Source organism: Trachemys scripta, chromosome 12 (assembly GCF_013100865.1).
Source record: "Trachemys scripta elegans isolate TJP31775 chromosome 12, CAS_Tse_1.0, whole genome shotgun sequence".
NCBI classification, from domain to species: domain Eukaryota; kingdom Metazoa; phylum Chordata; order Testudines; family Emydidae; genus Trachemys; species Trachemys scripta.
Genome location: NC_048309.1, coordinates 31,234,865 through 31,247,798, shown reverse-complemented (window position 1 = coordinate 31,247,798; position 12,934 = coordinate 31,234,865). Strand labels below are relative to the sequence as shown.

Here is a 12,934-nt window from a genome sequence, read left to right as displayed (position 1 = left end):
ACATTCAGGGAATCTAAATTACTGCTGCTAACAACAGTGTAACCTCACTGGGTCATGGGTAAAGTCCTGGGTATTTGTGTAGTGCTTGATCCCAACTGGGACGTTGGGAGACATCACAATAAATAACAGTCGTTACCTCGAAAGGATCCCCGTCACTGAAGTTGAAGGAGAGGATCAGTTTCACTTTCCTCTTTGGGTGCAGAACGAGAGGGTAGGCGGAATTTATGGCAATGCCGGCATCGATCAAGTGGATGAATTTGTGGTTGGTCAAGCCAGTGAATTGGGTTTCACCTGCGAAAGTGCATCCACATGTTTTTGGCTGTGATTTTTCCAAGGGGTCACAATGACTGAGGTGCCCAAATCCCCCTGAATTCTATGTGCCTTTTCAAAGGTGCCTAAACTGGCAGATAAACTTCTAGTGGGATTTCCTAAGGTACCTAAGCAGGTTAGGCACTGTCAAGAGTAAGGACCCAGAGCTAGCCTGCTTACATGCTAGCTTAACCCCTCCCACTCCCACAACTGGGCCCCCCGCTGAGCCTCCTGATTAGCCCAACCACTCGACTGGCTGTAGGCATCTGCAGACTTGCTCTTATGACCAGTGGCAGGGCACTGGCTGGTCAAAGCATTCACCCATGGCTGCGAGAGCTCCTGATCCTGCCCTGTGCCCAGCCTTGCACCCACCTTGCCTTGCTCCAGGTAACCGGCTCTGATTTCTGGCCTCTGACTCTGGCTTTGACCCTCAGCACCGGCCACTGACCTTTGACTCTGGCACTGACCCTCAGCTCCGAATTCAGCTACTTTTGCCTGCTGTAACCACTAGGTCTGACTCCTGCTCTAGCCATTAGGCATGACATCCCCCATCCTGGTCACTGACAGGTACCGAATTCCATTTGAAACTAGTGGGAGTTAGGAGCCTACCCTGCTTAGTACTTTTGTAATTACCATGAGGGGCCACACTTGCAAAGATGGGTTGGTGCCTAAAGATACAGAGAGAGGCCCAGTGGGATGTTCAAAAGTGCCCAGGGCCCAGATTGTTAAAGGTATTTAGGCAATGCTGCGCTCAGCACCTAACTGATTTAGGAGGCTAAATCTCAATATTCAAAAGGGATTTAGGCACTTAGGAGCCAAAATCCCTTTAACAGTCCGTAGTCCTAAATCAGTCAGGTGTTGCAACACTGACCGCAGAAATGTCTAAATACCTTTAAAAATCTGGTCTTAGGTGTCTAAATTCAATTAACCCCAGATGTCTATCGGTATCTTTACGAACCAAAATCTTGCCCTTAGGCTCCTTGAAAAACCTCAGCTCTAATTTTGAGAAATTAGCCTCTAAACCATCTCAGTGGCACATGAGCATCGTCCACAAACACATATCTGAGCTAGTGTTTGGTAAAACTCAATTTTAGGAGAATCCCGGCTACCTTATTAAGAAGTTCCGTCTCAGGGTAATATCAGAATCATACTAAAACCCAGGCACATTTTAGGTTTGCTTTGACACTAGCTCACTATGGAGTGGGGTAAATACAGCAACAACCTGTTGACAGTCATCTGTCCAAATAAAGCCCCACATTCCCTTCTGTTGCATTTGAAGTCCCTTTTATTTACTTCCCATGAACACCCAGAAAGGCAGTGGAGCTGGTCAAAAAATTCCCCTCCCCCTGCAAAAAAAGTTGAAATTTCAAAGTTGTTTCATTCCACAGGGATGAAAGCATTATCTGTTTTTCGTGAACAACTATGACAGAGATTTCAATCTAATCATTTCCCAGAAAATTTCGACAGTTTTTTTCTGTGAAAAACTTGATTTTAGAAAATGGCCATTTTCCACTCACAATAAAAATATCATTTGAGAAACATTGACCAGCTCTAGAGAATGCCTCTAGCCTTAAAGAGAATTTTGGACTCCTTGCAATTTCCTTCTAAAAAAGATCCTTGTAAAATACATTTCCACACTAGCTGTCAAATAGTGATGAATGGATAATACAAAACAAAAACTATTCACAAAAGTTTGTTGGAACAAAAAGCAGAAATTGCGTTTTTACTGCCACTTTTATTCTCTCGTGCACAAGAATGTTCATACATCTGTGATAATTGTCATAGACCTAAACACCCTTCCTCTGTGACCTTGAGAAAGTCTTTTCTCATTTTTGTAGCTCAGTTCTCGATCTGTTCAATGGGAATAACAATATTTCTCTGTCTTGCAGGGAATTCACAGATGTCACTGGGCACTAAGGTAACATGGCAATGAGGTCTAGCGTTGCCAGGTGTCCTGTTTTCGACCAGAATGCCCAGTCAAAAAGGGACCCTGGCGGCGCCGGTCAGCACCACTGACTGGGCTGTTAAATGGGGCTAAGGCAGGCTCCCTCCCTGCAGTGGCTCTGTGTGGCTCCCAGAAGCAGCGGCATGTCCCCACTCCGGCTCCTACACGTAGGGGCAGCCAGGGGGCTCCATGTGCTGCCCCCGCCCCAAGTGCCAGTTCTGCAGCTTCCATTGGCCGGGAACCATGGACAGGGCAGTGGGCAGAGCCACCTGGTCACGCCTCCACATAGGAGCCGGAATCTGGATATGCCACTGCTTCCGGGAGCTGCCTGAGGTAAGCACCACCTAGAGTCTGCACCCTGACCCACTCCCGCGCCCCAGCCCCCAGCCCTGATCCCCCTCCTGCCCTTTGAACCCCTCAGTCCGAGCCAGAGCCCTCACCCCCTTCCACAGGCCAAACCTCGGAGCCAGTCAAGTGAAAATGAGCAAGTTAGTGAGGGTGGAGAGCGCGAACAACAGTGGGGGGGGATGGAGTGAGTTGTGGTGGGGCCTCAGAGAAGTGGCAGGTCAGGGGCAAGGCCTCAGAGGAGAGGCAAGACTGGGGGCCGGGCAAGGGTATTCAGTTTTGTGCAGGTAGAAAGTTGGTAACTCTACAATGGGGAGCCGATAAGTAGATTACTAGATACAAAATTTGTGATAATTTTCATGACACTATCTTCAAAAGTATTTATGGGCTATAGTATAGTCATGCCCTCCCCACCCCTCAGCCTCTGCTGCCCCCAGTGCTCATTGTACAGTATAGCCGCCCCTTACCCACCCCCACCGTCTCCTGTGCCTAGTGCCCATTATACAGTGTAGCCGCTGCTTCTTCACCTGCACCCTCTGCTGTCCCTAGTGCCCATTATACAGTATAGCTGCTCTTTTCTCCTTCTTTGAAGGCCATTGGTCTGACCCACTATGTACTCACCCTATGCTGCCTTCTATACCCTATAGCTGCCTCTTTCCTGTTTCTGCTGCCTCCTTTTGCCCATTATACAACACAGCTGCCCTTTTCTCATTCCTTTCTGTTTAATCTAATCACTGTCAAAACAGAACCTTAAAAAACAGGGAAATTCACTCCAGGGATGTATATACAGATGTGGAAAGTGAAATTCAAATGCATTTTGCTTACGACATTTGTACAGAAAGTTGTTGGTTCTCCTCCACATCCAGTGGCAGAAACAGATCACGGTTTTCCATAACAATTTATATGTGCTTGATACAATTCCTATTGGGCAAGAAAAATCAGGCTAAATATCAGAGCAGAAAATAAGTAAAAAAAAATAACTAAAGGAAATATGGAGACACGTTCTTCCTTTTTCTCTCTCGGTTGCTAGTAGGTGTGAGTGGGGGCGGAGATGGGTGTTTGCTGATCAAAAGGAACTCAGCATAGTGCCACTTGTAGAGTAATTGCAATAAACACAGATGTGATTTTTCCTCTGGGGCTGCTGGACTCAGAAGAACAGGGCGTGCTTTTCTGGTTTTCTAGCTCCCACACCGACAGCCTGTGCTGCCAGAACATCAGGATGCAGGGACTCCTACGTGCTGGGTCATTAGGAGTGGGTGCAATACCCACTGACAATGGGTGTTTCTATGCATTTACACAGGCATAACTCAGGAGCAGCTTTGGGATGGGGATGGGGTTTGAGGAGAGAGTGCACCATCGACAGAAAGAAGGTAGCGAGGACATGAAAAACCACAATAATTACTGCAGTGGCTGTAAGTCAACCTAACCTAGACAGGGCGACCAGTGGAGTGAAGGGTTAGGGTGGGAGGTTTATATAGCTGTCGGAGAAAAACACCGTTCTCACTCTCTTTTTGGGTGCAGCAAAGCTCTGCTTCCACATAGCGAATCCCCCCAGAACTTGAAATTGAAGCAGACATTGCAGAGAATGCACTGCTCTTTGACATACCGACAATGTTGTGCTCATTGGAGGAATTTAAGATGTAGCTTCTCAGTGTAAGAGAGGGAGATGTTTGGAAAGATTCAACAAATCTATTTTTTGGTTTTTGTTTTTGTTTAGGCCAGAAAGGATCATGTCTAATCTGATTTACTACATAACACAGGGTAGTGAATTTCACACAGTAACTCCTGAATCAGTCCCATAACATCTTTACAAAAGTGACTTCTAATCTATATTTAAAAACTCTAGCTGATGGAGAATCCACCACATGGATAGATACATTTTCTAGTGGTGAATTTCCTCTCTGTTAAAATTTCACACCATACCTCGAGCCTTCAGCTGCCAGCCAATGAAGCTGGCTCTGCTGCTGTCTTCTAGAGCAAAGAGCCATCTGCACTAAGAAATCTCCTCTCCAGGTGTTTATGGACTGTGGTCAAGTCACTTCTTCTTTTCTCTTTGTTACGCTAAATAGACTGAACTTCCTTAGGCTATGTCTACACTACAGTTTATGCTGGCATAATTTATGTCGCTCAGAAGTGTGAATAAATCACCCGCTTGAGCAAGATAAGTTACACCAACATAAGTGCTCGTGCACACCACGCTATGTCAGTGGGAGAGCTTCTCCCACCAACATAACTTCAGCCATTCGCGGAGGTGGTTTTATTATGCCTATGGGAGAGTTCCGTCAGCATAGAGCATCTTCACCAGGTGCACTGCAGCAGTGCAGCTCCTTCGGTACAGCTGCCCCACTGCAGTGCTGTACATGTAGACATGGCCTTAGTCTCTCCTTAAGAGGCTGATTTTTTTTCAGGCCTCAGGTAATTCTCGTAGCTCTTTTCTGACCCCTTTTGAATTTGTCAGCGCCCTTTAGGAAGGTCTCTCCATTTTTGCACCCAACTGTGCCCATAGCAAAACTATCGTTGGACCTTCTGCAAAGCTCATTATTGCAGAGCTGTTAGCGGTGGAGTGCTGTATGAGTCACTATATGTTGTTTTATATTTGGAATGATTGTCAAGGGTGCCCAGACCCCATTTTGTTCTTACAGAAACCAAAATAAATCAATGACAAATATATTTTTTAAACTTACTCAGAGAAGATGCCAAATTATTTACTTGCTTGACATTCCTCTTGAGCATAAACTGGCACTATATTCGAACACAGCTATTATATCATAAGAGCTATCGGAACTCTCTGGTTTTTCCCCTTTAAGTGAGGGGGAAATAGAAGAAGATAGAACTGAAACACTTGAAATGGTGAATTATGCAGGAAAATGGTTAAATGATGAATTTTCTTCCTTTTAGGACACATCTGGTTCTTTGCTACCACCTCTGGAGCAAAGACATTTGGAAAGTCAAGGTGTTGGCTGCCTTTGAAAAGTCCCATCTAAGTGACAAAAGGTTTCTATATGACTTGCCTCCAAGTTCCATTTCAAAAATCCTGACAAGTTTAGTGCACTCTGCCATTCTTTCTTCCCAGGTCATCGAACACCAGGTTTCATGCACTTCACAGCACTTCTTGTAGGAATTCTTACTCTTCTCACCTGCTTAAAATAGTGGGTAAATGAGGTGAGCTTTGGGACAAGCTATTAGATATGTTCAGGGGCACAGGGATGTTCAAAGGGGGAGTAAGGCAGTTTTGGTGCCCAGCTCCGATTGAAAGGCAACAGGATTTGGGGTCCTAATTGCCTCAGGCCTTTTTGAAAACCTCAGCCTGTTTGTGTCAGAACAGCCCTAGGGATTTGTGAAAATATTGGCAAATACACGGATGTTGTCATGGAAACAAGCATGCAGCGATTCATTCACATGGTAGCTGGGTTTATGTAAGGTGCTCAAGGAGTGCACTTTGGACCTCCATTTGAAAATCCCATCTTAAATTATTAGAAACAGAGACAGGTGGTAAATCTAGTCCCGCTGGTCCACTTGCCTTCCAGCACTTCCTTCAGCTGCCCAAAGACCCCCTCGCAGTCTTCCCCAGTCGTAGCATGAACGTGAAGCTCCAGGAGGTGGTGGACACCCCTACAAGTGCAAGCAGTACCTGGGAGGAAAGAGAACATAATGTGTTTAGCAGGCAGCTGTTTGTCCTGTGAGCCCCTGGGGGTGAAGAGAGGAAAGACTCATGTCCCCAGTGCCCAAAGTCTCTTGAGAGCACGGATGCAACAACCAGTGTAGGGTCAGACACCTGGCTGCTGAATCTGTCTGAACCTGGTGTCCTAGAATGTCAGGCCCCATGTCAGTGAGAGGAGGAGTGCAGTGGTTAGAACTCACCTCCCAATGACACCTACCTTACGGTGTGAGCTGCCTGGGGCTGACAGGGGCTGCTCAAAATATTTATTTATTTATTTATTTATTTGTGTATTTTATAATTGGCATTTTGGTTAAAAAGTAATTGGTTCTTAGATGAAAATCTGGAAACAAAAGTTTTGGTTAAAAATATTGTCTTGATATGTTCCCAGGCTGGAAGGGACCATTGGGAGTCACTGAGTCTGCCCACTTGTGTAACCCAGCCTGTATTCAGTTTGGTTTTACATAAAATATTTTGATTTTTTTTTAATTTTGAAAAGGAGCAATTTTTTTCTCTCAAACATTGTACCAAAAAAGGAAACATTTTACCATATCTAGTTTTTGAAAACTGAAAAAAAAATCTGTCTTAGTTTTGATTTATTGTCTGAACACTCTCCCCCGCAAGTAAAACACTTTTCAGTCTGCTCTAGCACTGATGTGAAATCAATCTGAGCCCTGTAGAGATAAATGCACATTCCAGTTAGTGGTGCATTCCCTATGGATACCCACCTTATAGATCTCGGATCAGATTTTCAAATGAGCCTAAGGTATTCAGGCACCCACAAGTACTGGAATTTAATGGAAGTCAGGCATCTAATTCCATTAGGCTCCTTTAAACATCCCACTATTGATGCTGAAGTTATTCATCAGCACCTTGAAGGACTGGGGCTACGATTTCAAGGAAACCTCAGGGAGTTAGGTATTTGACTTCTATTGAATTTCAAATTCTTTTGAAAATCCAATCATTAAAGAACAGCCTGCCATCTGGCATGGCAGCGCTGTGTGAGGGGCTGTAGTTAACAAAAACTGTGAATGACGACCTGTGTATCCAGGAACATAATGACCTACTTCTTCCAAGTGGAGGCATGGTCATTTCTGTCTGTCCAAAATTCAAACATTGGCAGTATTTTCCTCACCTGTCAACCTGACCCCTCTTTGGTCCCACCCTGCAGCTCCTTCTTGCATCAAACTGAAACATCCTCAGTCCCTAGCACAACTCCACCCGGCCAACTATTATCAGAAGTTTGGGGTCACAAGGGTTGACATTCCCATGTGGTGTAGGATTGCAATGGAACAAGGAGCCCATAAGAAATGCCGCTTTCAACCACGCTGTGAAACGTACAGTCATCGGATTCTCCACAGGTACAAACAGAGAAGGATAGAGATGCTCAAATGCCAAAGGTCATTTAGGCCTCCTGGGGAAAATGCACCCACCACTACTAAGCATCATCCCGTCTGGTCCTGGACCTACAGCTCTAAAGGAAAGTTCACCTCCATCTGTCAGGCAGTTGAGGTGGAGAAGTAGTTACAACCATGCTGCCAAACCTACAGTCATTGAACTCTCCAGAGGTACAAGCAAAGAAGGGTAGGAGGAGATTCCACAAACATGCTCAAGTGTTATCTGGTGTGGGGTTTGGTGCTGAGGAGGCAATTTGTGCCTATTGGGATAAGTCCACCTACCACTGAAAGGCACAGAACCTGGTGGTCCTTCTAGAGCTCCTATAAGAAGCAAACTAATATCCCATTACTATTGTCTAATTCCTATCTCCCTCACACTCATGTCACACACTCTCCAGACTGCCAAAAATTCAGGCATCCTCACCTGTCCACCTGATTAGTTCAGCATCCATTCTAGCTCCTCCCCCTAGCTCTCCCTTGCATCAAGCTTAAATTTCTCTTCCTCGCCCATAACACCACCCTGGCCAACTCCTAGAAGAGGTTCAGGACCCCAGTGTCAGAAACTCCATGTGGAGCTGGGTTGCAATGACAGACAGAGCCCATAAGAAGTTGCAGCTTAGACTACACTGCCAACCTACCAGTAGCTGGATCTCCCTAGTGAATGGTTATTCCCCATTCATGTTCCCGTGCTTTCTGCTTTATGGTATAGCTGCTTGGGGCTGGTGCATGCTCAGGAGACACCCAAAGCCCATTGAGAATCAACGGACACCTGTTCTGGACATTTGGTGCATTTAAGGAAATGCTTTCCTTTGGATACAGAAAGCTGTGTGAAGGATAGATGTTAAAAAAATGAAAGTTGGGATTTTGGCTGGTGATGGGGGCTGGGAAGGAAGCCTGAACTTCATGACTTCACAGTACACCTGGTTACAAATTTACTAACAGCACATTCTGCACCAGAAATAGCCATTTAGTCAAAATTTAAACTTTCCATGGCAACATGTTGGTTTTGACAAACTTTGGAATGTGCCAATTTTGGTCAAAATTTGGAACATATTGCTTTTGATGGGAGTTTTTTTGGGGAAAATAGAACTGAAACAAAGTGTTTTGATACATTGAAATGCACCTTATCAGAATGCAATGTTTCAGTTGCCCCTCCCCAACATTTATTTAATTTTATATAATATAGAGTCACATTTTAAAAATGTCTAAATCAGAAAAAATCATGTCCACTTTATAAAAAGGGAAAGTTTTGATTGACCTGAAAAGATTTTTTCCAAACATTTTGAAATTGGTTTCATTCTGATTAAATTTCAAAATGTCAGAATTTCCCTTCTGTATCTGGTTCAGCTATCTGGACTTCACAGGGACACCTTTGAAATGCCTTTTGCTTGTAAACCTCTCACCGCTGAGAGATCAGAAAAAACATTTGGGGGTCTTTTCCTGGCTCCTCTCTGATTCCCTGTCTGGCCTGGGGGTAGTCAGTTAGGGCCATATTTGTAAAGGTATTTAGGTACCTAGCGATTTTTTCAGAAGTATCTGCTTTCCTAAAATCATTGATTTAAATGGGAGTTAATCAGCTAGATGCTTTTGAAAATCCCATTAGGTGCTTTAATACCTTTAATAATATAGACCCTAGGCTGAGATTTACAATAGAGACTAGGAGAGTTAGATATCCATATATGTCAATGGCATTTGGGAATGTAACTTTCTTGCTCTTCTTTGAAAATCACAGCCAAATGATGTAAGGTGAAGAATTTCAAAGACACCAATGGGAATTGGGTACTTGGCCAGGGTTTTTAAGGTATTTATGTGCCTAAATATGAAAATAGGTGGCTCGTGTGATTTACAAAAAACACCTAACTTAAATTAAAATTCATTGTTGTTTGCAGTGTTGTTATATCCATACTGTCCCCAGGATATGAGAGAGCTAAGGTGGGTGAGGTAGTATCTTAAAAAGAGCTCGGTGAAACTCAAAAGCTTGTCCCTGCCACCAACAGAAGTAGGGTTAATATAACCTCAGCCTTCTTGTCTCTTTCATTAAAATTCATAGCTACTCAGGCCAGAAGGGGCACAGGCCATAAGAGAACTTCTGGACTCATCTGGGATTTGCTCCCCATGTAGGTACTTATCGATACTTATTATGATATAACAAGATCCAATGGCTGGACGTAGAAACAAGACAAATTCACACTGAAAATAAGGCATACATTTTTTTAACACTGAGAGTAATTAACCATTGGAAAGACTTACCAAGTATTGTGGTGGATTCTCCATCTCTGGCAATTTTTAAATCAAGATTGGATTTTTTTTTTCTAAAAAGATCTACTCTAGGAATTATTTTGGGGGCAGTTCTGAGTCCTGTGTTATACAGGAGGTTAGACTAGATGGTCTTAATCGTCCCTTCTGGCCTTGGAATCTATGACTTCCTTGTGGATAGTCATTTCTGCCTTTTTTGGTTTAGTGTATATCTCACTGGAAGTGGTTGAAGCTAATGTGAGAAAGCCACACTTACACCAGAACAAGAGTGTCCAGATGAGGGTTATTCTGGTATACCTATAGCTGGGTAACTGGTAAAATTTCTCATGTAGAGATGGTAACATATGAGCTTTCAGGGTGATTTTGTTCTGGGCAAGCGTTTGTCAAACAGAGACTATGAGTGTTAACATTAATTACAAAGGGGGAACAAGACCCATGAAAATCACATGTCATTAATGAAAATGGCTTGATTCCCCTCTGGCTAGATTTATGCTTATAAGGCATACCTGTGTTGATCACGGGAGTGAAAAAAACCAGAGACATTGCTATGTCAACTCCCCCCCACCCGAAAACTCAGTGTAGATGCAGTTATGAAGATGGAAGAGTGCTTTTGTCGATGTAGCTAATGTTGTTGGGGGAATTAGTGATCATATATTGGCAGAAAAACTACACGAGGGGGGCTGTAGTGTAGACATAGCCACTCACAGTGGTACTGATCAGAACTAGCTCTCTTCATGTCAGTGGAGTCATGTGAGGATAAATCCAGGGTGACTTTTAAGAAAAACAGGCCCATAGTTCCAGAAATACAATGACCCACCTGCTTCACATACTGCATTCTACCATTCTCCTCTCAGTCTTTTGAATTTTTCCTTAATAAGGTCTCAGCAACGGAAAACAAAACACATGCATTATGAGTCATTTATCACAGCTGAAAACACTAACCATATAATCTAGGAAATCACATTTGGGTTAAAAGATTTAAAGATGAGTCATTTTCTTTAAGTTTTGAGGTTCTCTTATTGATCCCCAATCGCTCTGCCGTCGACTCCGGAACTCCACCATGGCGAGAGGCAGAAGCGGAGTCGACGGGGGAGCGGCAGCCGTTGATCCCGTGCCGCGAGGACGCAAAGTAAGTGATTCTAAGTCGATCTAAGATACGTCGACTTCAGCTACGCTATTCTCGCAGCTGAAGTTGCATATCTTAGATGAATTACCCCCCTCCCCCCCAGTGTAGACCAGGCCTAAGGGAAGACACAATTTGTCACTCTGGGGTTACACCAGTGTAAAACCAGTCTAAAACCAGAATCAAGCCTTAGATCTTATCATGATCTAGGTTTTATAATCTAGACATTACCTGATCACTATTGTTTTCAAAACACCACCACAAATCATGAGGCCAGTTCTTGAGCATTTTGTACCCTTTAAATAAATAGTAAACAATTATCTAGTTTGGGGTTTGACATCTCCATACAATGGGTGTTACAGTGTTATCAAGTTGGGGTAATTCCACCCCTTGCTAATCGTTTGCTCCTGATTTATGCAGATGTAAATGAGGCCAGAATTTGCCCCAAAGGCTAAATCTTTGCAAAATCAGAATGAAGTTCTAAACCAGGATTTCACCTAACAGAGAGTTTCAAAGCTGCCTAAAGGATCTGAATTTCATAGTTTCATGGACTCACAGAGTTTGAGACCAGAAGGCTGTTACATTTGAGAGACTGAGGAGCACCACTGGCAGAGATCCCGATAATGGCAGGGAATGATTAGGAGAGACATACACCCCATGCTACTGAGAAAGGTGAAAACATTCCCAAGGTTCCTGCCAATGTGACCTAGGGGAAAATTCCTTCCTGACCCTAAATCTGGTGATCGGGTGGACTCTGAACATGACTCACCAACCAGTCATCAAGAAAGAGGATTCTCGGTACCACCTCAGAGCATTGGTCTACCCCAGCCTGTGTCCCACCTCTAGCGGTGGCTGATTTCTCATGCTCCAGAGGAAGGTAAATAATAAGTAATATTAATAATATGATTAATTATAATTAATAAAAGAGTTTACAATTGTGTATCAAGGAATAATGTCCTTTCTAATTGCTGCCAGGCATTGGCTGAAACCCTGAAGCATGATATTAGATGATGCCCAATTCTTATTAATATCAATGGAAATTAGGATCCAAACCACCTAGTCAGCTTTGAAAATCTCAGGCTTAGATTTAATAATCTGAAAATTATCTGGAATGCTGGAGATTTTGAAAGGCAAAAATGAAAGTTGGGTGCTCGGTCTCCCTCTGGCACCCTTGAAAATCCAACCCATCCACAACTGGCAGACACCCATGGGCTACTTTAGGCTACTACTAATACAGTGAATGTTTGACACATGACCGTATCACTGTGATAAACAGTAGGGCATTGGGATCATTGCCACAGAATTGTGCAGTAGCTCCTCCATTGGGGACCTGTTCCAATTCCATTGATGACCCAACCCTACCTTTAACACACAGAAATGTCAGTACCTATTAAATATTTCTTGTTTGCAGCCATGCTTCCAAGGGCACTTCCCCATAAACCTGAAAACAAGAAGGAAAAGACCTTATTTACCATAGTCCAGCTAAGACAGCATCTAGGCCTTCCCCTTTAATACTATGTAAAGAGTCATGATCAGGAGCCCCATTAGCAGAAAAGTCAAGGGGGCACTGGCAGGCCGGTCTCTCATGGGTTATGTGCTTTTACAGCTTGATTCACACATTGATCCATAACTGAAAAAGTTTATTGGAAGTAGAGGTGGTGAAAACATTTCAAATGTAATATTCTATACATCAGAAAATACTCTTTTGTCAAAATTTAAACTTTCTAAGGGAACTTGTTGATTTTGACAAAATTTCATTTTAAAAAAATAAATGTGAAATGGAGCAGGTTGACCTTATCGGAACAGAACGTTTCAATTTTTCATTTTGAAATTACCTTTCATTTCCAAATTGATTGGCTTTTATAATACAGCGTAAATGAAACTATAGTAGACAACGTTTA

General features: G+C 43.4%; 1 protein-coding gene across 1 annotated transcript in view; it reads right to left on the bottom strand.

Moving 5' to 3' along the window:
• Positions 1–52: 52 nt before the first annotated feature.
• LOC117886015 (cytosolic phospholipase A2 gamma-like) overlaps positions 53–12,934 on the bottom strand; it is a 31,038-nt gene continuing 18,156 nt past the window's right edge. The window contains 6 exon segments of the mRNA XM_034787649.1: positions 53–291; positions 3,428–3,520; positions 5,611–5,736; positions 6,120–6,211; positions 10,751–10,790; positions 12,421–12,474. Coding sequence (XP_034643540.1) covers positions 53–291; positions 3,428–3,520; positions 5,611–5,736; positions 6,120–6,211; positions 10,751–10,790; positions 12,421–12,474 — 644 coding nt within the window.